This window comes from Somniosus microcephalus, chromosome 13, assembly GCF_052327205.1.
Source record: "Somniosus microcephalus isolate GS21.2 chromosome 13, FLI_Smic_1.0, whole genome shotgun sequence".
Classification (NCBI taxonomy): domain Eukaryota; kingdom Metazoa; phylum Chordata; class Chondrichthyes; order Squaliformes; family Somniosidae; genus Somniosus; species Somniosus microcephalus.
The window spans coordinates 25,670,163-25,696,549 of record NC_140999.1 but is presented as its reverse complement, the minus strand read 5'-3'; the positions used below and the strand labels follow the sequence as shown (position 1 = coordinate 25,696,549).

General features: G+C 41.7%; 2 protein-coding genes across 7 annotated transcripts in view; both read left to right on the top strand.

The window, feature by feature from the left end:
- ap3d1 (adaptor related protein complex 3 subunit delta 1) overlaps positions 1 to 1,266 on the top strand; it is an 87,708-nt gene extending 86,442 nt beyond the window's left edge. For all 5 annotated transcript variants that reach the window (XM_086004657.1, XM_086004658.1, XM_086004659.1 and 2 more), the window contains one exon: positions 551 to 1,266. In XM_086004657.1, coding sequence (XP_085860783.1) covers positions 551 to 649 — 99 coding nt within the window. In that variant the 3' untranslated portion in view covers positions 650 to 1,266. The remainder of the gene's footprint in view (positions 1 to 550) is intronic.
- A 9,519-nt stretch (positions 1,267 to 10,785) lies between these two features.
- LOC147108147 (uncharacterized) lies at positions 10,786 to 22,494 on the top strand. 2 transcript variants are annotated; one of them, XM_086004655.1, is made up of 5 exons: positions 10,786 to 10,971; positions 14,001 to 14,357; positions 17,022 to 17,342; positions 19,306 to 19,411; positions 21,468 to 22,494. In XM_086004655.1, exons 1-5 carry the CDS (start codon positions 10,887 to 10,889, stop codon positions 21,634 to 21,636), a joined length of 1,038 nt encoding a protein of 345 aa, XP_085860781.1. In that variant the 5' UTR covers positions 10,786 to 10,886; the 3' UTR covers positions 21,637 to 22,494. The 2 variants fall into 2 exon arrangements, with proteins under 2 accessions (XP_085860781.1, XP_085860782.1); XM_086004656.1 differs by having other exon boundaries at positions 21,276 to 21,572.
- Positions 22,495 to 26,387: the final 3,893 nt, after the last annotated feature.

The following is a 26,387-nucleotide window of genomic DNA, read 5'->3' as shown; positions in this document are numbered from 1 at the left end:
AGTGAGGCAGACGTAGGCAACTTGTCTGCCAGTGAGAGGCTTCATTGTGGGAGCGAGGATCAGTGTCCCACATGCCAATCCTCGTCTTATTCCCACTATTTAAAAAAAATAAATGTTCAATATACTCCCCTCTTATCCTGACTTATACTGGAATAAAGTTCCAAAGCAGTCAGCAGCCCATCAGTATCTCACCCAAGTGGCCATTCTTAAGTCTAGACAGTTAAGTTTTAGGCATTTCGGCCACAAAGGGCATCACAGCTGAACAAGCACATCAGTCAGTAGTGCCGAGGCTGATTGTAGTACTCCTGCCATTGCCTCAGCACCAGCTCACTCAGCACAGACAAATGATAAAACTTGGTCTTAATAGCTCAGGGTCACACTGGGCATTGCATTTGCCAGCTTAGTTAGGGGAGCTCAGGATTTCGCCAAGTCCTTTCAAACTGGAATATTGAATTTGGAAGCAGACTTTAGAAGATAAACTCTATTTTGATAGTGAACTGACCTCTGCTTTTAAACTAAGTGTGATGAATTACAATTTTATTTTAAATAGGGTGATAACTCCATCTCTGTGGATGGGAAATGCAACGATTCTACCCTTCTGGGAAACCTACTTGATGAATTGAAGCAGACATTGACAGAAAAGTGCTGAGCTGTTGTAAATCGCACTAGAACTGTATTATGTTTTCCCCTGAAAGCATGAACTACATAACACAAGGCATGTGCATTATTTATCTTCACAGTCATTTACAGTTAGACATCCTGATTGCGTGTTCCAAGGTTTTTTTTGTTTTCTTTGGCCACTACTCCACGTACAGTTTCACCAGAACCTCCTAATGCAGCCACGTGTATTATACTGGTTACCGAGACCAGCAGACATTCAGCTATCCAGACTCCTCGAGTGTATTGAACTGGTTTGTGTATTTCAAATTGATCCTGCATTCCTGAAGAGTTGAACTGTAGTGATGCTGTGCAAGCAGCTGTGAACCCAAAGTAGTCTGCCAGTCTGTGTCAGGGACTGAACATTTACTTTAAATTTGTCTTAATTAAATGTTTATTCCAAAAAAAATAGTGGTGTTTTGTTTGATGGTCAAAACTGTCAAATTAGCATGTAGAGTTCTCTTGTAGAATCCTGTGTGTTGATTCTAGGATTTTGAACAATGTGTTTAAAATAATTTACTATCAACATTCCCTCTTGGAGAAAAAAATTGACAAGCTGCTGTATCTTTTGTGTCGATAAACCAATAAAAATGTAAAAACTTCTGTTGACTTTTGCCTTTCTTCGTTTATTTTTCATCACATTCCAGCAGGTGCCTTCTGTCCTTACCTAATTAGCCGGGCGGTCAGGCAAATGGTTTTTGAACTTGTTCCATTGCATCATTTCCTGGTCTTGGCCAAGTCTGACCGTGGGGCTCGAGGGACACGTCGGGTTTTTTCCTTTTATATGAAATCTTTTACCGAAGGTAAAAAGCCACACATGATCAAGAACAAGCTTTATTTGTCTGTCTACCTTGTTTATATAGTGTACAATACACACTTCCTTGCTACAAACCTTACTTTTGTCACTTTGTAAATTGCTACCTCCACATTTGCTGTGCATCAGTCACCATCTGACCACTAGGTTCTGTGGAATGGGTTTCTGAAGTAACTCTCAATTCCATCACCATCTTGTATATTTTTTTAAATATCTTCAATTCATCATGAACAGCACCACAGGCAGATTACTTTTTTTTTTAAATCCTTTTGGGTCATGACAGGGTCTTACTAAAAGCTAGTGTTCATAAATCCCCAGGGCCTGATGATCTACATCCTAGGGTACTTAAGGAAGTGGCCCTAGAAATAGTAGATGCATTGCTGATCACCTTCCAACATTCGATGGAACCTGGAACAGTACCCATGGATTGGAGGGTAGCTAATGTTACCCCACTATTCAAAAAAGGTGGTAGAGAGAAAACAAGGAACTACAGACCGGTAAGCCTGACATCGGTCGTGGGGAAAATGCTAGAGTCCATTATAAAAGATGTAATGGCAGAGCACTTGGAAAACAGTGACGGGATTGGACAAAGTCAACATGGATTTGCAAAAGATAAATCGTGCTTGACTAATCTACTGGAATTTTTTGAGGATGTATCTGGTAAAATAGATAAGGGAGAACCAGTGGATGTGGTGTAGTTGAACTTTCAAAAGGCTTTCGATATAAGGTCCCGCATAAAAGATAAGTATGTAAAGTTGAGGCACATGGGATTGGGGGCAAGGTATTGACTTGGACAGAGAACTGGTTGGCAAACAGAAAGCAAAGAGTTGGAATAAACTGCTCTTTTTCCGAGTGGCAAGCAGTGACTAGTGGGGTACCGCAGGGATCGGTCCTTGGACCCCAGCTATTCACTATGTATTAATGATCTAGACAAGGGAACTAGATGAAATATCTCCAAATTTGCAGATGACACAAAGCTGGGTGGGCGTGTGTGCTGTGAGGAGGATGCCGAGAAACTCCAGGATGATTTGGACCGGTTGGGTGATTGGGCAGAAGCATAGCAGATGCAATATAACATGGATAAATGTGAGGTTATCCACTTTGGTGTCAAAAACAGGAAGGCAGATTATTATCTGACTGGCAATAGATTGGGAGAAGGAGAAGTGCAACGAGACCTGGGTGTCCTTGTGCACCAGTCGCTGAAGGTAAGCATGCAGGTGCAGAAGGCGGTTAAGAAGGCAAATGGTATGTTGGCCTTCATAGCGAGAGGATTTGAGTACAGGAGCAAGGATGTCTTGCTGCAGTTGTACAGGGCCTTGGTGAGACCACACCTTGAGTATTGTGTGCAGTTTTGGTCGCCTTATCTGAGGAAGGATGTTCTTGCCATGGAAGGAGTTCAGCGAAGATTCACCAGGCTGATACCTGGGATGGCAGGAATGACTTGTGAGGAGAGATTGGGTCGATTGGGCTTACACTCGCTGGAGTTTAGAAGAATGAGAGGGGATCTCATTGAAACTTATAAAATTCTGACGGGACTGGACAGACTAGATGCAGGAAGGATGTTCCCGATGGTCGGGGAGTCCAGAACCAGGGGTCACAGTCTAAGGATAAGGGCTAAGCCATTTAGGACAGAGATGAGAAATTTCTTCACCCAGAGTGTGGTGAACCTGTGGAATTCTCTACCACAGAAGGCAGTAGAGACCAATTCATTAAATATATTCAAGAAGGAGTTAGATATATTTCTTAAGGCTAAAGGGATCAAGGGATATGGGGAGAAGGCAGGGACAGGGTACTGAATTTGGATGATCAGCCATGATCGCATTGAATGGCGGAGCAGGCTCGAGCGGCCGAATGGCCTACTCCTGCTCCTATCCTCTATGTTTCTATGTAATTGACATCCTAAGTTTAATTACTACACTGTTTCGCTTTATATAAACTGTTCCACTGCATGATTTCAAGGGTTATTCAAGTGCAAGAGGTAGGACTTGAAATTCAGCCCCTAAAAAGAATGGAAGAAAACAAAAGTTGACAAAATTGGAAGCGTAAGTTTAGCACTTCAATTTTTTGAACATTAAACTTCTAATACAGGATTTATTACTTAACAGAATTTTAAAAACTATGCTGTTAAATCAGTCATTTAATGCTCAGTGGCTTATAAGTAGCGAACCTGCCAGAACCCTAACCGACAAGCTAGACTCCAGAATCATCATTCTGATCTGGCTGACTCCCCTCTGTGCCACTCTCCTTCCAAACTTCAGCTACCTCGGTCCAACTACCCCGAGAGCTGCCGCCTCCTCTTCCCTCCCCAAACCCCCCCCCCCCCCCCCCCCCCCACATACCTAGTTTCTCTCATCTGTTACAGTTCCTGGTAGCCTGTCCTGATCCGATTCCAGTCCTCACCTCTAACTTGCTATGTACCTTGGATTTTAACAAGGCGAGATATGAAAATGCGTGTGCATTCGTAAAGGAACGTGCAAGAGTTTTAGAGCTTTTGATAGACATAGAGAAGACTTGTTTAAAAAAAACTGTTGGAGACAGACATCATAAGTGACATCCATACAGAGAGGGAAAAGGGGTGTAGAAAGATGGAGAGAAGAACTAAGAATTAGATTGGAAAAGAGAAATAGTTACAGAAATAATTTATAGCACCTTATCAGGTAATTTCACACTGAATTATTTTTGAAGCCTTGTGCTGGCAACCATGACAATTATTCTGTGCCAGTAATCTCTCATAAGCAGCAGTGAAATTAATGACCAGTTAATTCTTTGTGATACTGTTCTAGTGGCTAGGATACCAGGAGAAATCCCTACACCTCTTCGAACAGTGCCTTGAGATCCATGTCCACTGAGGGGTGCAGATGGAACCTTGGTTTAATGTGTCCTGACAATGCAGTGCTCCTTTAGCACTGCATTGGGAATGTCAGCCTAGGTTATGTGCTGAAGGGAGAGTTTTCTTTGTTCATGAGCAGTGCCAACAGGAGGTTGGCTAACCTGGTGTAATTCTCCTGTTAGGGAAAGGGTGTAGGTGTATTCTCTGATCTATTGTGAACAGCATTAAGATCAGCTAGTATATTTTCAATTTTCTCCCTCGCCTAATTATTTGGGATTAAAATGAGGATTTTTTCTAGATGTAGAGAAATTTGTTCCTACTTCTCTCGACATTAGTAGCATAGATCTGCACACTAGAGAATAATTAAATCATTGCACCAATATTATTTTGAGGTACAGGAAACTTTTTTTTATCCGGCACCAAAAGGACCAGCGTGGTGCCGGTTTATCAAAAAGTCCGGATTAGAGTTATAGTTAAAAGATACGAGAGCCCTGTACACAGCAACAAATCCAGGCTTCCCTGTTGCTTAGCAACAGGTGCAAGAAGCCTGGCCACAGACTAAGCGTCCCTGTTGCTTAGCAACAAGTGCAGGAACCCCCGATTACACAGCCAAGAATCAAGAAACGGCCACTAATATGAAGAAAAACTTAACTGAACCTACTCCTGAATTTTGCCGGTTGTTTGGGTGCCGGTAAATCGAGAGTTTCTTGTAGTTGATTAAATACTCAAGACTGAAGAGTGCTATTTTCTGTTGAACAGTTGTCCACACAGTTTTTTGGCAACTGAGGGACATAATTGGGAAGTATTTGGGGCATGCTTCCATAATCACTGGCAGTTAGCTGCATTGGCTTTCAGACCTCTTTCTGTGGTGAAACCCATGCAAATATTAACACGGTCCCAGAGACCCCATGTCCTGAGTTCCAAAAGACCGTGTCCTCTACTCAAAGGATAGTTGTCGTCATTGCAGAAAATGTTTGTGTACAACGGAAGTAATGAGCTAGTAAGTAGAAAGTACAGAAATGTTCTGACTGCTGGTGACCCCATTTTAAAAACATGGACTGAAACATATTTGTCAAATCTCCTGTGTTTTTAAAAAAAAAAATGTTTTAAAGCTATGGGGTAGATTTTCATGGAGCAGTCAGGCGGGGTTTCAGGCGTGTTGGGGGGGGAAATCCGGAATTTGGGGATCCCGACACCATCCCGCCCAAAACCCGCCTCCACGTAAGTTTCACAGGAGGCGGGTACCCGCCCCGCACTGGGACCCGCCGACCTGATGTGGGAAGGGATTAGTGCCAATTAACTGCCTGTTAACGGGCAGTTTTTGACCTAATCCCTATTTTGAGGGGTGTCATGTGGGATTCCCGACGGCTCCAAACCACGCCAGGTTAGAGCCGTCGGGTTGAAGGACTTGGAGGGGTCGCGATGTCGGTGTTCAGATGAGTGATGGGTGCATAAGTGCAAAGGTAAGTGTGCAAGTTTAAATTACCTGTACTTACCTTAACAGCCTTTCTTCCTCCAGGTTTCGGGAGTCCATCACTCAGCTGGCACTGAAAGCAAAATGGCTGCGATCTGTCGAAAGTGACAGCCTTCAGCTTTCATTGCCGGTGAGACTTCTAACTGAGTCTGTGTAGAAGGACTCCGGTTAGAAGTCAGACTGTCAGTGTTTGACAACTTCAAACAGCTGTGAAACACTGATATTTCATCTGTCAAGAATTCTTGACAGATGAAATTTCAGTCTGTGACGTCACCTGTTGCCGGGTGGCCCTTAATTGGCCTGCTGAGCCCGCTGGGCGGGCTCAACGAGGTCAATCAAGGGAAAATTACGCGGATTGGCCGGACATCGATGTAGGCGGGACTAAAACCCAAAAGTTGTAGTCCCGCCTCCTTCCCGACAGCTTCAGGAAAATCTACCCCTATGTCTTTATCTTCCCTTTTTTCTTTGCACGTGAATTTCAGTGGAAAATTTGCATCATGAGGGTGAGACTACTGGCATAATTTTTCTGTTAGATTACGAAGTATTTAATCGCCGACAATCGTGTCGTGTTGGTTGCAGGTTCCACTTCTAAATGTTAGAGCTAATCACTAGTAGACATGCAGCATGGTTGTATTTTACAGCTGTTGGTGGAGGTTTAGATCATTATATTTCATCCTTCTGTAGGATTTATTTAACATCCATCTACATAACACTTGGTCTGATATTTCTTGTGAAACTTGATAAATGTGTACTATTATGACCAGAAACAACATATTATTTCTCCCCTGCTCCCTCCACACATGCATACCCTGGCTTAGAGGAGCTTTCTACACTCAAAATGGATAATTTTATAGCGATAGTCATGGAGCTGGGGTAAGGCTATATCTTAATGAGTCCATATAAAAGAAAATTTACAGTAGTTTTTTAAATTGCTTTTAATTTCATAGTGTCCAAATGCAGACTTTTTTCTGTGGAAACTAAAGTTCAAATGGAAATATCCTGGTTGCCTGCTTGCTGCAGTATGTCTTTTCAGTTCCAGCTGGTCTATGTGTTTAAATTCTTAATTATATTAGAGATTTTCTGGATGGCAATCATTCACCCGGAGAACAATGAAAGACCACTCGTATGACAGAATATTGAAGTGTGTGCTCTTGTAATCAATAAAGATTACTAACTTGAATTTAAAAACGAATATATATGAAAATATTTTTAAAATTTGTATTAGAAACATGTATTGTCCACAAGAAGGAGGAACTTGCATTTATATAGCACTTTCATGACCTCCAGATGTCCCACAGCGCTTTACAGCTACGTATCAAGCAGGGTAGATAAAGAGAAACTATTTCCTCTGCCGGGGGAATCCAGAACAAGGGGGCACAATCGTAAAATTAGAGCTGGGCCACTTAGGAGTGAAATCAGGCAGCACTTTTTCTCTCAGGGTAGTGGAAATCTGGAATTCTCTCCTCCAGAAGGCTGTGGATGCTGGATCAATTGACATTTTCAAGACCGTTCCATAGATTTTGTTTTTGTTAGGTAAGGGTAGCAAGGGAAATGAGAGTTGAGGTACAGATCAGCTGCAATCATTGAATGGTGGAGCAGGCTCAAGGGGCTGAATGGTTTACTCCTGTTCATATGTGAATTGAAGCTGGACACCTTCCACCGGCTCTGATGCTCTTATTTCTGGTCTTTCTACCCTTATTCACTAACTTTCACACAGGCACAGACAGCACTATGACAACACAGTACATTACTATGCAAGTAGTATTTGACGGGATGCTTTGGAGCCACCATTCTAACACGTTCTTCAGTTTCTGGAAGAGTTCCCCCAGCACCAGCCAACGCTCCCAGTGTATAGAAGAAGCTGGCAGCACGCAGCATCTTTCATCCCACCTGTTGCAAGAATTTGGTATTAGCTGCGTCATTTGTACCTGTTCATAACACCCTACAAAGTCTAGTGATTTGTGTGGGCATCCAGTACTCACAGCACAGATGTGTAGTTCTGCATAACAACTCCTTGAAACTGCAGTTTACAGTGGAGCACTTGGCAATCTTGTGGCCTTTTGCAATGGAGCACCCAGGTGGCAGAGATCCTTTGCATGGGGATGTATGGTGCTGATGGGCTCAAGTGTGCATCAGGCTCTTTTATCTAGCTTCAAAGTGTTAGGGTATTGAATGGAGACAGCCATAATCCAGGGCTTCACAAACCTCTAGGCTGCCCACAGGCTTGCTTCCCTTGTAGATCAGTGGACATGCTGAGGGAGTGCCCAGCAGGAGCATAGCTGGATAGACATGAATGAGGCAACTGCTTCTCGGGTTGATGCTACACCTGCTGTTCCTACTCCACCATCATTCAAATGGCAAATGTACCAAATAGCAGGCAAGATCAGCCAACCACTGATGGCATTGAATATGATGAAACCAGTGCAGAATCACCTCATGACCCAGCACAAGGAAGTAGAGAGTCCCTTCAATTCCAAGAGGCTCCCAGTAGTCAGACACCAAAGTTACTCCTGCCACTGGCAAAGCACCTTGGGAAGAGCACTAGCTTAGGTTCTCAAAGACATTTAACATACACTGTTGCAAGGCTGAAACCTTGCCATTTTTGCAGCATTATATTTGGTTGTAGTTTATTACAGCTTAGTCTAGAAAGTTGTTTTTTGCCCTGATGGTGCAGAATAAGGTAACAGCAGGTAAAAAGATGGGCATCCATGTTAAATGAGCTAGTGCAGAGGATGCTTTTGTGAGGGTTTATTGAGTTACTACATAATTCACGTGCACACAACTGTTAATACACAAGGCCTCAGGCACTTAGTTGAACGTCCTGTCTGAGAACCTGGTGTACGACTCCTGATGCCTGAAGAACACTTTTGGGGGGTAAAATCTCTGTTAATTCTCAGTCCTGCAGCTGGACACCATCCACTGGGTTAGGCCTGTCAGAATGACAAAAGTTGTGTAATATGTTGCAGACAACAATGGCTTCTTTACAAATAACCCAGGCACCTTAAAATGAAAGAATCATGATTGCTGTCTGGAAAGAAGGCATTCACCTTTAATACTCAATCTAGTAGCCATTTTAAGAAGATAGCAAAATACTGTGGATGCTGGAAATCCAAAATAACAACAGAAAATGCTGGAAAAACTCAGCAGGCCAGGCAACCTTCGTGGTGATCCCACCACCAAACGCATCTTCCCCTCCCCTCCCCTTTCAGCATCCCTCCGAGACACCCTAGTCCACTCCTCTATCACCCCCAGCACCCCTTCCCCTTCGCCCGGCACCTTCCCGTGCAAGCGCAGGAGATGCAACACCTGCCCTTGTACTTCCCCGCCCCCCTTCCCACTGTCCAGGGCCCTAAACACCCCTTCCAGGTGAAACAGCGATTTACTTGTATTTCTTGCAATCTAGTATACTGTATTCGCTGCTCACGATGTGGTCTCCTCTACATTGGGGAGACCAAACGCAGATTGGGTGACCGCTTTGCGGAACACCTCTGTTCAGTCCGTAAGGGTGACCCCGAGCTTCCGGTCGCCTGTCATTTCAATTCACCGCTCCATTCCCACTCAGACCTCACCATCCTCGGCCTCTTGCATTGTTCCACAGAAGCTCAGCGTAAGCTCAAGGAACAGCACCTCATCTTCCGATTAGGCACTTTACAGCCTTCCGGACTCTCTATCGAGTTCAACAATTTCAGATCATAACCTCGGCCCCTATTATATTTATATATATTTTTTATCCACACCTTTGGTTTGTGCCTCTCTTTTTTCTCTCCCACATGGCAGCTGTCTCTCATTCTGCCAGCGCATTTCACACCTCATCTAGAGCCATCCTTCGTCTCTTTACCTGTCCTAACACCATCTCGTCTCGTCTTGATGTCTCTTCACTTCTCAGACCTTCCCTTTTGTTCTTTCATCCCCTCCCCCATTTCCCAGCCCCCAAACTGGCCTTTTTTAATCTGTTTCATTTCCTGCTTTTTTCCTCAGTTCTGAAGAAGGGTTTCAACCTGAAACGTTAACTCTGTTTCTCTCTCCACGGATGTTGCCTGGCCTGCTGAGTTTTTCCAGCATTTTCTGTAGCCATTTTAAGAATATAGGTTGCAGTAATGAAAAGTTGTGCAATTTAGCTTTTAAGAACTTGCGTTCTGAACAGCCTTTACTGTCTTCCCTTTACTGTCCATCTAATATTAACAAATTGTGCCCAGCCTTATCTCAATGTAATTTGCATATGTTATAATAAAATTAGGCTTATGAAGATACAAGTGCACTTTAGGCCAGTGTGAAAGGCTAGTTGGAAGGCTCAACGTTGTGTGATTCAGATAGGTATCTGGTGATGAGGATCTCTGCTTGATTTCCTGACCCCAGTCTCCTCTCCTGCACCAGGGCCAGTCATCCTGCCACACAGATGGTTTGCCCGAGTGTCAAACATTAGGGAGGTACTGAAGCTTTTACAGCAGAAGTAAGTTAGAACTTGTGGCTCCACACTTCCCCTAATTCCCTTTCAAATGTAGCACGAGGATTTAAAGAAAAAGTCCAGAGGTGATTTCCTACATTACAACAGTGCCTACACTTCAAAAGTATTTAATTGGCTGTAAAGCGCTTCGGGACGTCCTGAGGTTGTGCAAGGCGCAATATAAATGCAAATCTTAAGTCTTAATTTCACAATCTCACACACCATGAAGCTCATCTCCACCTTAAGCACCTTCACAATGAGTGGCACTAGCAAGATATTTTAACAGTTGGCTTATTTTTAATTCCAGTCTGTATAACTGTGTGAATACTTTTTTCAGAAACTGCAATTAAAAAGATGACCACCTTCTACCTCTTTCTGAATGATATTGGTAATTAAAATTTAAACGGAAAGCCTACTGTAGTTATGGAAAGATCACATTCATTGTCACCTACTGACGATACAAATAGATTCAGTTTTATTGGTGCCTGGCTGTTTCTTTTAAAACAAACCACTTCCTGCTAACGGATAATGCGTAGTTAAATACTGTGCTTTGTTCCACCTTTCAGTATGGGACGGAAATCACAGGGCTTGTGAGGGCTGCTTTAGAGAATGCAACATTCACTTTGAAAAGTTTATATCGAAAGCAGTACTTTGAACACACGCTGGGATGATCCGTCAACACCCTAGACGTGTAACGGTGCCTCTTGGAAGGGCATTTTTATTAATTACTTGGTGGATGGCCACAGTACAAGGTGGGAACAATTTTACAATTGTCAATTTTTTTTAACACCTAGCAGTGTGAAAGATATTTTTATAAATAGGTTATCAAAACTATAGAATCATAAAAATTTCTGCTCAGAAGGAGATCATTTAATCCTTCATGTCCGTGCTTGCATTAGCGCCACATTTGTAACTTCTGTTCTTCTGTTTGATGTTAGAATAATCTTTGCTAATACATGGTAAAGGCCTTGTTTTGTGGCACTCAAACAAGTGTGTAGAATTATGTTGTGTGAATGATTAATGAAAACTAATTGATTATGCTATCTCATATTTTGTGTTTTTTGGTGTATAGAAAATATTTCAACTGATTAATTTTGTGTTCACCCCTCTTTCTGAATATGATAGTGATTAGTCTAAGCTTTTATAACAAATAAATCGACTTTTATGAAAATGTTGAATCAACACTTGTGTTCCACTAAAGTATCCGAACTAAGTTGTAGAATCATAGAATATTACAGCACGGTGGCATAGTGGTTAGCACTGTTGCCTCACAGCGCCAGGGACCCGGGTTCGAATCCGGCCTCGGGTGACTGTCTGTGTGGAGTTTGCACATTCTCCCCGTGTTTGCGTGGGTTTTCTCCGGGCGCTCCGGTTTCCTCCCACAGTCCAAAGATGTGCGGGTTAGGTTGATTGGCTATGATAAATTGACCCTTAGTGTTAGGGGGGATTAAATACGTGGGGTTACGGGGATAGGGTGGGATATGTGTTGGTGTAGGGGTTACGGGGATCGGGTGGGATATGTGTCGGTGCAGGCTCGATGGGCCGAAATGGCCTCTATCTGCACTGTGGGGTTTCTGTGATCTGTGATTTCTGTGATCAGAAGGAGGCCATCTAAACATTCACTCCCTCCACCACTGGGTGGCCGCAGTGTGTACCATCTACAAGATGCACTGCAGCAACTCGCCAAGGCTTCTTCGGCAGCACCTCCCAAACCCACGACCTCTTCCAACTAGAAGGACAAGGGCAGCAGGCACATGGGAACACCACCACCTCCAAGTTCCCCTCCAAATTACACACCATCCTGACTTAGAAGTATATTGACAATCCTTCATCATCGCTGGGTCAAAATCCTGGAACACCCTCCCTAACAGCACTGCAGCGGTTCAAGAAGACGGCTCACCACCACCTTTTCGAGGCCAATTAGGGATGGGCAATAAATGCTGGCCTTGCCAGTGACGCCCACATCCCATAAAATAATATTTTTAAATGTATTTTTAAGTTGCAGCTGTACTGGCTCTCTAAGATCTGTACAATTAGTTCAATCCCTTTCCGTTTCCCTATACTCTCTTCAAATTTTCTATTTCAACAATGTATCCTATAGACTCTTTCACTACTGCTTCTAAAGGACATTCCATTTCCTAACACACTTCTGCGTTTAAAAACAAATTGTTACTAACCTCTTCCTTTGGTGCTGATCTTAAATTTATGCCCTTTTAATTACCAACTCGCCAAACTTTGAAATTAATTTTTCCCTATTTATCTCATCAAAACCTTGCATAATTTTTACCACCAGCAGACCTTCTCGACCTTTTTCTGTACTATTGAAAAGAGCCCCAGTTTCTCTCGTCTCCCTTCGTAACTAAAGACTCTTATCCCTGGTATCATTCTAATGAAACTCTGCTGCACCATATCCATGGTCTTGACATCAGTAAAGCGCCCAAAACCGGACATTACATTCTAAATGTAGTCTAACCAGCGACTTGCATATTTTTGGCATTACATCTTTGCTTTTGTATTCTATACCCCTTTCTATAAAAGCTAGGATCTTGTATACCTTTTCAAAGCTTCAGCAACTTGTTCTCCCACTTTTAAAGATTTGTGCTTCTGAAAATCTAAGTCTTTCTGCTCCTCTACTCCTTTTAAAGTTTTGCAATTGAGTGTATAGTTCATCTCCTTACTCATCTTCCCAAAATATATCACCTCCCATTTCTCATTTTCATTTGAGCTCTATCTGCTCAACGTGCCACCCCGTCTGTCTTTCTGAAGTTGCTTCATGGTCAAACGCACACTCTCTTTTTGTGTTGTCTGCAAATATTTTCATTGTGCCACGATACCCAAGTCCAGATCATGCATATATGTTGAAAAGAGCACTGACCCAGGGGGACACCATTGTTTGCATCTACCAGTTGTAAGAAACCTTACCTTTAGGCCTCTTTTACTTGTCCAATAGGTTAGAGCCGACACCATTGGGTTACAGTAATAATTTTATTTTAAGAAGTGAAACAAAGGTCGATATATGCAAGCATCGAAGCAGTAATTAACAAAACAGAGCAAATTATATTACCTGGTCTGATTTAGGTAGGGGTCATAACTATGGATGCCAGTTGCCTCTTCCTGTCTATGACTGTCGTCTTCGCCTAGTGAATGCCTCTACGCTAACAAAAGCCCAAAACACGTATTTGTCCAGATGCACAGTTCCTTGTGACTCCCCTTATCTCTCTCTCAGTCTCGACACAATGTTTTTCTGTTCATGCAGATGATGACTCACTGTATGGACCTTGAAGATATCAGCTTTAACTGTAAGAAATTTCTGTTTCAACATCATCTTTTCATGCATTCTAAAGAGTAAAATAAAATTATACACTAACAAAACTTAATACTAAACTGCAATCTAGCTTAATACTGAAAGTAAAAAAAGAGATCATATTTACACACACTCTTAAGAATATCCATTAACCACTTCTTTGTTTTCTGTCCTTTAGCCAACTTTCTATCCTTGCTACCCATTCCCTTTAATACCATGTGTTAATTCTATTAGCAAACCTCACTTTATCAAATGCCTTTTGAAAATCCATATGCACAGCAATCCACTGCATTTCCTTTATCAATTTGCTCCATTATTTCCTCAAAGAACTCATTACTTGACATTTATCCAATGAAAAAATCTAACCAGTATATAGTAAAATATTACAACTAATTAACCTTCACCCAATAATTTATATTTCACAAAATATCCAATAAATACAGTCAGTTTTATTCATGTTTTTCTCCTCCATTTTAGGGCAGAATCAAAACAGATGTGAACTAAAACTCTCTTATTCAAAATCCACAATCTACGCTGTGGAAGGCAGCACGCTTTCTCTCTCGTGCAAAGCTATCTACTGTGAGAACAGTTCCTCTGAACCAGAATTGAATTGGTGTAAGGTAACATCAAAAAGTTGCACGTTGCTGGCTCAGCTGGATGAATATGTCAATCGGACCACGTACATCCTACGTAATGGGCCTGGTACAATGACTTCTTTGCTTCGGATATCTCCTGCTCACATTAGCCACAGTGGACATTATCAGTGTCAGGGCAGGCTCCCCAGCTACAGCCTAGGCACTGTGATGGGTCACATAATAACAGTTTTGGTGATTGGTAAGTGTCAAAACATTGGGCATAACAAGTTATAATTTTAAGCTAGTTTTAAAATGTATAGTATTAAATATACAGCATAGTATTTAAAAATTACACGGTATTGTGCAAGGCTACAAATCTACTCCCTGAATATTTCCTTTTAAACTCTTGCCAATTATTGTTGCAATTTTCAACCTAGAATATACGGTACAATACAACCTTCGTTAATAGCTTTCAGTTCAGCCATATCTGAGACTCATGTATGCCTCCTGCACATATCTGCGATGTAACCACCAGAACAAAGGTGTCCATGTTTAAGAGCTTTGTTGGCAATGCAAGAGCCTGTATTTCTCCATTTAGCTAATATCTGACAGCAGTCATATATGTGGCTTAATTTCCTGTACATTATTTTAGAAATGGAGTTCAGATCACATGTGATGCATCTGTGAAATGAATATGATGGGTGTAGTATTGGCAGCTTTTAGATGGTGTATGTTGTACCTAGGCAATGGTCATATACTCATTTAGTTTAAGATGTGAGATACCCTTACAAAGTCAAATTGAGATGCCCGTATTTGTGTTTGAGTATGTGGAGTGATTTAGCACTTTTAATGTTTATAATGATTATCTGGATCAGTTAATGCAGGAAGTTCCCCTTTAAAATCAATTCCCTTTAAAAGATAATTAAATCTATTATCACAGTTTATTCAGTAACTGGTAAGCATTCATGAACCTATGACATCATTATCAAAGTTATAGATGAGTCACACATAAATTAGAATACAAAAGCAAAATACTGTGGATGCTGGAAATCTGAAATAAAAACAGAAAATGCTGGAAATAATCAGCAGGTCAGGCAGCATCTGTGGAGAGAGAAACAATTAACATTTCAGGTCGATGACCTTTCATCAGAACTGGAAGAAGTTAATGTAATAGCTTTTAAGCAAAAACAGAGGCAGAGAAAGGGGGGAGGGGAGGAAAGAACAAAGATTGAGGTCTGTGAAAGTGTGTAAGGCAGGAGTGATTAAATGACAAAAAGAGATGATGGTGCAAGGCAGAAACAGGTGGCAATGGGACAAGTAAAGAAACAAAAGATGAGTCTAGAGGAGGTGTAAACCCTATCATGGGTCTGGGAGGGAGGGGAAGGGGTGAGTGCAGAAGTGCAGGAAATGAGATGGACATGGTCGAGGGCCATGTCAACCACGGTGGAGGGGAATCCTCAGTTGAGGAAAAAGGACATCAGAAGCACTGGTGTGGAAGGTGGCACCATCCGAGCAGATGCGACGGAGACAGATAAACTGGGAGGCAGGAATAGAGTCCTTACAGGAAGCGGGGTGGGAGGAAGAGTCATCAAGGTAGCTGTGGGAGTCGGTGGGCTTATAGTAGATATTCGTTGACAGCCTATCCCCAGAAATAGGAGATAGAGAAATTGAAGAAGGGTAGGAAAGAGTCAGAGATGGACCATGTGAAGGTGAGGGAGGAGGGAGGGGTGGAAAATGGAAGCAAAGTTGTTGATAATTTTCCAGTTTGGGGTGAGAGCAGGAAGTGGTACCAATACAGTCATCAATGTACCGGAAAAAGAGTTGAGGGAGGGGATGAGTAGGACTGGAATAAAGAATGTTCTACATATCCCATAAAAAGGCAGGCATAGCTAGTACCCATACAGGTTCCCATAGCAACACCTTTTATTTGGAGGAAGTGAGTGGAGTCAAAGGAGAAGTTGTTAAATGTAAGAACATGTTCAGCCAGACAGAGGAGGGTGGTGGTGGATGGGGACTAGTTGGGCCTCTGTTCAAGGAAGAAGCGGAGGTCCCGCAGGCCGTCCTGGTGGGGAATGGTGAAAAGGAGATGGTTTGGGCCAGGAAACTGTTAAAGGGCTAACCCTAATTAGCCCTGGCATCCTGCTCAAGCTTGAGCTGAGGTTTGTTAACCTCATCTGATCTATAACCACAAACATTGCCTGCTTCGTTCTCTGCCTCTCCCCTAGCACTGTTGAGCCCCTAATCGAGGTCTTTATCACCTTGAGGCTTGACTGCTCCAGTGTTCTCTTTGCTAGCTTCCTAACATCCACCCTGTACTAACTGTAACTTATCCAGATCACTGCCTCCCATGTCCCCTCTCTAATGATTTCCTGCACGCCGGTCGCCAACATCCTTGCAATGTCCCGCTGTCTTCTCGTGCTCTAGCAGACTGATTAGAAGATCCACATTCTCATTTTAAAATCCTTCATGGCTTTGCCCCACCCCACATTTGTGATTTCCTCCAGTTTAATGTCCCTGCACGTACCCTAAGCTCCTCTGACTGGATTAATCCTCATTCCCAATATCTTTGTTCCAGCAACAGCAGCCATTCTTCCAGCCATACTCTCCCTGACTTCTGGAACTGCTTCCCCAGAACCCTCCATCTTGACGCCTCCCTCCGCCCTCTTAAACCATTCCCTTTGAATTGACTGGCTTCATTCCCACCCAGCTTCTATTTTCCCCTTTTCCTTCCCTCTTCCCTAACAAGTACTGAGACATTTTCTATGCAAGAGGCACAACAGAAATAAAAGTTGTTAAATTCAATAATTGCTGGTATTTTCTCCAATACTTAGTTCCTGTTAATAACCTCCTGTTCTCGGACACAAAACAATGCACATTTTATTTAATCTTATGATCACAAATAGTTTTATTTTTGAATCTTAAGATTTCAAGCTGGTTATTCCCAATTCCAAAATGAGAGGACTAAGAGGAGGCTCCCTAAAGCTTCAGTGTATTGCAAAATTTGATGAGCATTTGAATAACACACTCAGAGTATTTTGGACAAAGGATAATGAAAACTGTAGCCAGTTGATGTCAATAAACAGAGGCAACATCAGCAACCAAACTGTGGCAGCAGACAGACATGATTTTACACTTACTCTCTCCAACCTCCAAAATGAAGATGCTGGCGTTTACTACTGCTGTGCTACCACATATTTGTCATCACAGATCATTGCAATGGGTTCGATAAATGTGCAAGTTCATGGTGAGTTGCATCAATTTTACTAGTACTTTTAAAAATACATACCTTCCAGTTCCATGTATTAATATAATATTGTTGTCAGTCACTCGGGTATCTGTGCTTTCAGTTAAGATTTCTATATATGAGCAACATCATGTCTCGTCTAGTCTCACTTCTTCATTTGTTATGCTATCAATCACTTATATTTGACCATTGATTAGAATGTAGAAATATGTTGCGTTCTCTGTGATCTATGCGTACATTTTATATTGACTTTTCATAGCATGAAGCTATTTTTTAAAGTATAAGTTTGAATGATAGAGGAATAAATCTTCTTACATCCAGAATGTACAACAGCACCATCGACAGAAACAAAGCTTAATCAGTGTGAAGCAATTGAGTACGAGAGCAGCTCATTCAGGAGCAGTGCTTCAGTTAGAAGCAGCAGTTTGGTTTGAGTGGTTGGCATCCAACCATTCCTGTTCATCTTCTCTTCTCCAAGTAGCTCAAGTATATTGAGACCTCAGAGTGTCCAGTGTTTAAGGGGAATGGTGGCAAGTAAAAAATGGTACTCCAAATCACTTAGCAAAATCACTTGACAATTGGGTGAAGCAGAGAAGCAAAGAATAGTTGTGCTTGGTGCTGGATTGGCTTGCAAAGAGGCAACACATGGGATGCCTCCAGGAGCAGTGCTGGGTCCATTGATGTTTATATAATGTACATAAATTACTTGGCTGAGGAAAGGGCGGAGGTGGGCAATGTTGTGGAGGTCGAAATAAGTAATCTTGGTAATGGATGCGATGCAGGGTTCGAAGCTAATACTATGGTTTCTGAAAAAGTGACTGGGGCAGAGGATGCAGTCAATGGCAAAGAAATGGAGTTTGTGGTGAGGGCTGAAAACAATGGCTTCAGTCTTCCCAATGTTCAGTTGGAGGATGTTGTGACTTATCCATGACTTAACATCAACCAGGTAGTCTGGCACCATGGAGATGGACATGGGGTCAAGAAAAGTGGAGAGATAGACCTGGATGTTATCGGCATACATATGGAATCTGTCACCAAAGGATAGCATGTAGATGAGGAAGGGGGTGGGGCCAAGGATAGATCCTTGAATGACTCCAAAGGTGACCATGCAACTGCAGGACTAGAAACCATTACTGCAGAAGTACTGGTTGCATTCAGACATCTAAATTTCAATGATTCTACATGCAACTCCCAGTCCCGTCTGTACTTCTGGGAGTTATTTGGCTATGCCATTTCCATCTTTTTCACGTCTGTTTCTCTTATCTCCATTTCTGTCTCTGCTCACCCATTACTTCAGTTATTTGGAGACAGTTTCACTCAGCCAGGACTAGGGTTGCCAACTCCGGTTGGACGTATTCCTGGAGGTTTTGTCACGTGACCGCCTGACTCCAACCGTTGCGCTCCTGGCATTGGGTGCCTGACGTGCATCCTCGCGGAGCACCACCTACCCACGCCAATTCAGAAATAAGAAGACTCTTCATTACCCGATTGATGATTCTTGACTCTCGGACAAATAGCCTTTTTACCACATCTCCAATATTTTTATAACTAAAAAGCAAAAGTGTTTAAAAGAAAATGGAAAAAAAAAAACACTTTTTTTAATGCCCCCAATGATTTTTTTTTCCTGGTTGCTGGCAGCAGTGTCCTGGAGATTAATCCTCAATTCCTGGAGATTCCAGGACAATGCTGGAGGATTGGCAACCCGAATCAGGACTCTCGATTGGCAGGCCTAGCAGGGTAAGGCATTGCACTCCCCGCCCACCCTCCAGAGTTGGTTGGCATGATGAAAGGGAGGTTAAACCATTTGTGCCGATTCTACCTTAAAATATGCCATCTATGGAGGCAGAAATGACACTGGACATCATTCATCACAACTTGAAACCATGCTAAGTCTCAAAATTTAAAATGTCTTTACCGATCATTTTTTCACCTTTACGTCATTACTATTTTCTTATTTTTCCAGCATTCAACTATGACCTGTTAAACTTTTTTCCACTCATCATCTGCAAAGCTATTGCCTTGGCGGTTATTATGGCAGTTGGCCAAACTCGGGTTTGCAAACAGAAATGGTAAGAGCAATACAAAGTCTGATATTTCTTAAAGGACTCACAACTGTCAGAGGGACTTAGCCTATAATTGTTTTGTTTATGATTTTTAAAAATTATAGCACCTTTCACAACCTCAAGATGTCCAAAAGCACCTCACAGCTAATGAAGTACTTTTTAAACAGTGGTCATTGTTGTAATTTAGGGAAACACAGCAGCCAATTTGCACACAGCAAGGGCCCACAACCAGCAATGAAATAAATGATTAGATAATCTGGTGATGGTTAGGGATAAATGTTGACCAGGACTCCAGGAGAACTCCTCTGCTCTTCTTCCAATAGTGCCACAGGATCTTGTGTATCCACCCGAGACAGGGCCTTGGTTTTACAGCTCATCCAGAAAGCAGCACCTCTGACTGTGCAGCACTCCTGCAGTACTGAACTGCCAACATAGATTATGTGTTCAAGTCTCTGGAGTGGAGCTTGAACTCACAACCTTCTGACTTGGAGGCAATCGAGCTGCCAAGGCTGACGCATTGGGGGGTCACAAAAGGAAGATTTTATATACAAGTTATATTGGTATAGTTCTAAAATGGATTTCAGTCTCTTGTCTCTGAACAGCCATTTTAAATTTGAGAAATGTTGTCTAATTTACAGCGATCCACAACCATGTCAACTTGACGTTTTTAAAGTGTCAAAGCATCACTGCATCTGCCCTGGGAATATATTAATTCCCTGACAAGATAACCTGTTTGCTGAATAAAAAGGGCATTATTAATATACCCTGGCCTTTAATTAAAAACTTAAAAAAATTCTATGTATTTTTTCAAAGCAGAGAGCTGAGGATCCAAGAGAACTTAGTCCAAAGTTGGTGGATTTTATTAAAGCTCATTACAAGAAAATTGAAAGTTTGTAGAGGTTTTACTATGCTTACAAAAATTAAAAGTTAGTTGAAAATGTTGTCTCCAATACCATTGGATATTCCATTTTCAGCCTGTCTCATGTAAGCACATTGCCAGTGCACCCATGGAGTACACCGTGCTAGATTTTTACTCCTGTTTGCCCTGCCCTGCTTTTTAGTGACATGTACAAGGCATTTAATTTTATCTTGAAGGCTTAATCGCCCTTTATTTAGCTGATCCAGTACTCAACTCTCAGCTATGGGCAAATTGAAGATGGGAAATGAATTCATTCAGATCTTAATACAAAAGGCAAAATACTGCGGATGTTGGAAATCTGAAATATAAACAGAAAATGCTGGAAATATTCAGCAGGTCAGGCAGCATCTGCGGAGAGAGAAATGTTTCTCTCTCCACAGATGCTGCCTGACCAGCTGAGTATTTCCAGCATTTTCGGTTTCTTATATGTGCCCAATGACTCAAATCTGGCAGTTTTTATAGACTCTGTGTAGCAGAGAGACAGATGTGAGTTCCTATTGAGGCAACCACTGAATATAATTATACGTCTTTAAAAGCATTCAACATTTTTTTTAAATTCTGAAATGCACAGGATTCTTAGGTAGTGAAGACACTCTGATTTCTCCCATTCTGTCGAATCGATTTTGTAATGATCACAGAGGCAGTGACAGTACAATTGGCCCCATGCAGCTTAAGATATTAAATTGTGGACAGCCCTAATACTAGTGCACACACCAGGTGCACGAGCACATATTCACCCACAGATGGCTTAGTGGCTTTTTTTAAACCAAATTTTGTAGTCTTTGTTATATAGAAATGTTGGTGTTATACACACCACGCTAATGAATCCATTTTGATTTTTAATTTTTTAAAACATTTTTAGCAATCGGTATATTTTAGTATCACCTGACACCTTAAAAAGTCTTACAATTAAATGGAGAAAAAGGAATAAAATATATTCATTTGTTTCAGACAATGGCAGACATCTGAAGATGCAACACTGGAGTTCTGTGAAGAAGGAAATGAATAAAAACCTTGTCTATTAGAAATGCTGCAACACTTGGCATAGATCCCAATTGGGATTATATATAAATTGTTTCACACATTCGCTTTAACACCTGTGTTTTATGCATGTTTTATAATCTGCTGTAAATCTCTTTCCAGTCACTTTTGGAATATTCTCAGTCAAAGAAAGAAAGTAGGTCACAAGATCACAAGACAAACACAGACGAAGGAGGCCATATCCCCATTTCAATGGAATGGAAAATCTGTCGGGGTGTATTACAAGTGGCCAATCTGCTACCACCTATTTTCCATCACCGCTGGAAGTTAGAATGAGCCATTAAATCTCAAAAATATGTATGTGTGTGTCACGGTCAATTTTGCAGGCAAAAAATGCATCAAGTTAGGCTAATGTCACTCCAAATATCAAACAATCTGCTTTTGCAGTGAATAATAACACCATATATTTATATATTCCCAGATCACAATCATTTTCTGCCAATTTGCTCCCATGCCACATGACAACAGCTCTGCGATAACTTCCCACTTTGGGGGGGCCACCACTAGGCATACAGCTGAGCTCAGGAGTTCAGTCATGGTTTAGTGGGTAGAACTCTCGCCTGAGTCAGAAGGTTGTGGGTTCAAGTCCCACTTGAGCACAAAATCTAGGCTGACACTCCAGTGCAGTACTGAGGGAGTGCTGCACTGTCGGAGGTGCCGTATTTCAGATGGGACGTTAAACCGTGGTCCCGTCTGCCCCCTCAAGTGGATGTAAAAGATCCCAACGCACTATTTGAAGAGCAGGGGAGTTATCTCCGGTGTCCTGTCCAATATTTGTCCCTCAGCCAACATCACTAAGAAAAACGGATTATCTGGTCATCGTTACATTGCTGTTTGTGGAACCTTGCTGAGTGAAATTTGGCTGCCGTGCTTCCTAAGGACTTTATTGGCTGTAAAGCGCTTTGGAATGTCCTGAGGTTGTGAAAGGCACTATATAAATACAAGTCTTTCTTTCTTTGTGATAAATGGCAGTTGGAAACATTACCTGTAAACATCTGACATGATTCTCTGACTATATAAGCTGTGTCTTTATGCATTTCTCCACTTCACCCGACGAAGGAGCAGCGCTCCGAAAGCTTGTGATTTCAAATAAAGCTGTTGGACTATAACCTGGTGTTGTGTGACTTCTTACATTTCTTTCTTTCAGCAGTGTTGGGCTTCAAACTTGTACTCCTCTCTGCCATGACTTTGTATATGGGTACTGTGACATACTGTGCTACTTAACATTTTTGCTTTTATTCATACTTTAATGTCGGTGTGTATGCAGGTTAAGTAATGCAATGTCAGTAATAATGAAATACTCAAAGTTTGCAATGCGCTGCATTACAGTACAGCAAAGTAAATGTGATTTTAAATTAATTGTTTCTGGATTTGTTATGATTCTGAAGAATGAGACTGAACCTATGTATTTCTGTTAGCACTGAAATTCAGGAAGTAACACCTGTCTAGAAGCAGCTTAGTTACACCTGGTGCTTATTACTGTAGCTGTTGTCTGCCAGCAATAGCTAAGCACACAAGACAAGTTCAAATAAAGCTGAGGCTTGCAGCAAAGGTTGTCCTTACAGGCTGTCCCCACTTACAGGCACAAGGCCTATTAAAATAATCTAACCACAGAAATACAGGCTGTTTAGGTTAGGCAAATGCAACTTCAGGCACCCAGGTAAGAGAAGGGGAAAGAAAAATTGGTCATAAGGTTTTTGTCTGAATTGCTAAACGTTTGTTGCCGGACGGTCCAGAAACACTGTCGTCAAAGCACTGGATTCCCAGCAGAGAATTGTGATTAAAAAGTAGAGTCCTAAGCTTGCTTTCCCATTTAAGTCTTGGCAGTATGAACTGATAATGGAACAGACTACAGCATCCAAATAATGCCCTTGCTAACATGCATCCTCCTCCAGCCTGCACAGTTTGTGGGTCACAAATCCACATCATCATGAAATATAATTCAATTTTCACGCCATTTTAATGTCATTATTATTATGACAGCCAATTCCGTAATATGAACTACGGTGGTGTTTAGTCCGGATCGGAACTGCTCACGACAAAAACATGTGCAATGTCTCAAAGAATATATTCAAAACATACCTTTAACAATTATTCAGGCTAAGTAAAGTAAGGATTGAAAGATGTAAATAAAATCCAGCAGTCAGAGAGTTAACTGAGAAGTTCTCGATTTTCCTGTCACTGAGCAATTTATTGGAAAAAGTGTAACAGCAGAGTAAAGATGACCAAATTGAACAGATAAACAGTGTAAGCTGTAAAGTAGGTCATAGCACACTGCATGTCCAGCATGTAAGGATGCTAGAGATAAGATATGTGTTGGGCTTTTTTTTAACTCATTCATGGGATGCGAGCGTCGCTGGCAAGGCCAGCATTTATTGCCCTTGAGAAGGTGGTGGTGAGCCGCCTTCTTGAACCGCTGCAGTCTGTATGGTGAAGGTACTCCCACAGTGCTGTTAGGGAGGGCATTCCAGGATTTTGATCCAGCGACGATGAAGGAATGGTGATATACTTCCAATGTGTGACTTGGAGGTGACTGTAAAGTGAGAACGCAGCCTGGGTCTGTGGTTAGGAAACTACATCTACAACTGGCTGCAGATTAATGTTCATCAGATACTGAGGGTGTAACTAACTCCCCAGTCCAGTATAAATAACAGATTTAATCTTACAAATAGACCAAAATGTTCTTTAGAATTTGTGACTGTACTCTTTCAAAATTAAGCACTGTTTATTTTTCACCCCAAAATATCACACCTGATATCAGTTATTTAAAAAAGAACTAGCGTCATCTCCTGTGGCACCACTCACAGTAAACTGGAGCAGATGTTGTTTTAGAATGACGGGAGGGTTACAACAGTAAATACACAGTGTTTAATATTACAATTGATCTTCTGTGGCATTACTCACAGGCAAAAACAATAGAAAAAAATTCTCTCACTTCCTGATATTCTGTCTCTCTCATTTGTTCTGGCTCCCTCTCTGTCTTCCACACTTTCTCTCTTGCTATGCCTCTCACACATTTGTTCCTTTGGTATCTGTGGGTTGGTCCCTGACTGTCTCTCTCAATCTCTATCTGTGTCTGACTCCTTTTCTGTATGTTTCTCGCACCTTTTCTCCTGGATGTCTGTCTTTTCTTTCCTGTATATTTCATATCTATTTCCTTTTCTTCTCATCTGCCCAAGACCTTGACCCGGACTCAGCTCTGACAATCGCAGAAACGATTTGTCTCGTTCTGTAAGTGTGAGGATTGGTGGGTGGGTGTGTGTGTGTCGTGTGGGGTGTGTGTGTGTTTTTTGTCTTGCTGCATTTGCAGGAAGCTAGAACACAAGGCCTGACTTTGGAGATGGTGAAAAAGTGGGTAGGAAAGATGTGGGGTGTCCTTCAGCTCTGGCTATATTATTAATATTGATTCTGTATATATTTACTAATTATCAATGGGCTGCAGTTTTAGCTGTATTTATTGTATTGTATTATTATTGCTGCTGTGCTCCGTTAGATACAGACACACACACATACAGACATAGAAAACTATTGGTGGGATACGGTTTTATTTGTCTCCTTCTCTACACCCCATCATTGGCGGCTGTGCCTTCAGCCTTCCAGGCCCCATATTCTGGAATTTGCTCCCTAAACTCTTCCCACCTCTCCACCACCCCCTCCTCCTTTAAGACTCTCCTTAATCCTTATTTGGCTTGATGTCCATTTTTGTCTGATTATGCCTCAGTAAAGCACCCTGCAACGTTTTTCTACATTGAAGGCACTATATAAATGTAAATTGTTATTGTTTATTATTATTCAGTGTAGTCACGCATCCACTTCCATACAATCTCCATTAAACTTATTGCCCAGAGTGTCTCAAGACTCAAGTAACATAAGTTGGCTGAACATTGCCTGCCAATAAGCTAAACATGTCTCATGGTCCACAAAGCAGCCGATTTCCTTCAGCGGTGAAAATTTCATAAATAAATAAAGTTGGGCTGCACAAATTCCTAACTTTATCTATCACAGCATTGGAAAGTACAACTTTGCTTGATGTAAAAATGGTAGACTCCCAGCTGCCACAGGCCATAATTACATTTTGCAAATGGATGGAGCATTCTCAGGCCCAGGAAATATTGGCAAGAAAGCCTACTGCAAATATTGGGCAGATCGGCCACATAGCTGGGGTCTGGCCTGTGCAGAGGGATGTCTAAGATAAAGGAATAATTAAACCGAGCCATATTTTGAGTTTTTTCTTTATGATGTTATAAATTTAGTTTTTGGATATAGTCAAATTGCTTGAAAAACATTAAGTTGAAGCAATTTGATTGTTCTATTTTATGCTGATTACTCGTTCTTCATTGTTCATTGGCATTTACCCTTTAAATATTACTGCTTCTGAATAACTCACACTTAAGTCAATTGGATATTTGATTAGTACCCATAGAGATCAGGAATGTTAAAGGTTCAATCCATTGTATGTGAATGAGTTGATCTCAGTCAGGGCAGTGTTGGAATGACTATAATTGACATCACCTTCCCTCCTGCTGTTTAAGCCTGCTGACACTCTCTATCTGGACTTACAGATGCAGAATAGCCACTTGGGTGAGGTATTGGAGGACTGTTGCCAATGTAATTGTACCCAGTATGAGCCATTTTCTTCAGGAGAGTAATTTGAAGGAAATAAATAATAAAATCACCAACTCAGCTATTTGAAGAAGGGTTTCGACCCGAAACGTCAACTCAAATTTCTCTTTCCAGCATTTTCTGTTGTTATTCAAAGTTCTGCACCTCAGTTGTGGTGGGTCTATAGCATACTGAGTTTGGAACGTCCAGCTCAGGAGTAAAGGTTCTTGAGCTGAGTGGGTCACACTGCAACATGCACCTCTCGTACTGACAGGTCATTAAGCAGTTTTTAACGTGACTGTCTTTTGTTGGTAACTGTTGAAAGGGATGTAATTCTTTTAATATAAATCTTTAGAAGTCTCTGTGAACACCAATATGTTCTTAAATGGAGGCTCTATTTGCATTCTCATAGAATGTATC

What these genes read in the sequence shown, in the direction of transcription:
- LOC147108147 (XM_086004655.1), top strand. Translation starts at nt 10,887, where the DNA reads ATGATCCGTCAACACCCTAGACGTGTAACGGTGCCTCTTGGAAGGGCA. An exon ending in AATAACAGTTTTGGTGATTG is followed by an intron (nt 14,358 to 17,021) that starts GTAAGTGTCAAA and finishes TTGAATCTTAAG; the next exon opens with ATTTCAAGCTGGTTATTCCC. An exon ending in GATAAATGTGCAAGTTCATG is followed by an intron (nt 17,343 to 19,305) that starts GTGAGTTGCATC and finishes TTATTTTTCCAG; the next exon opens with CATTCAACTATGACCTGTTA.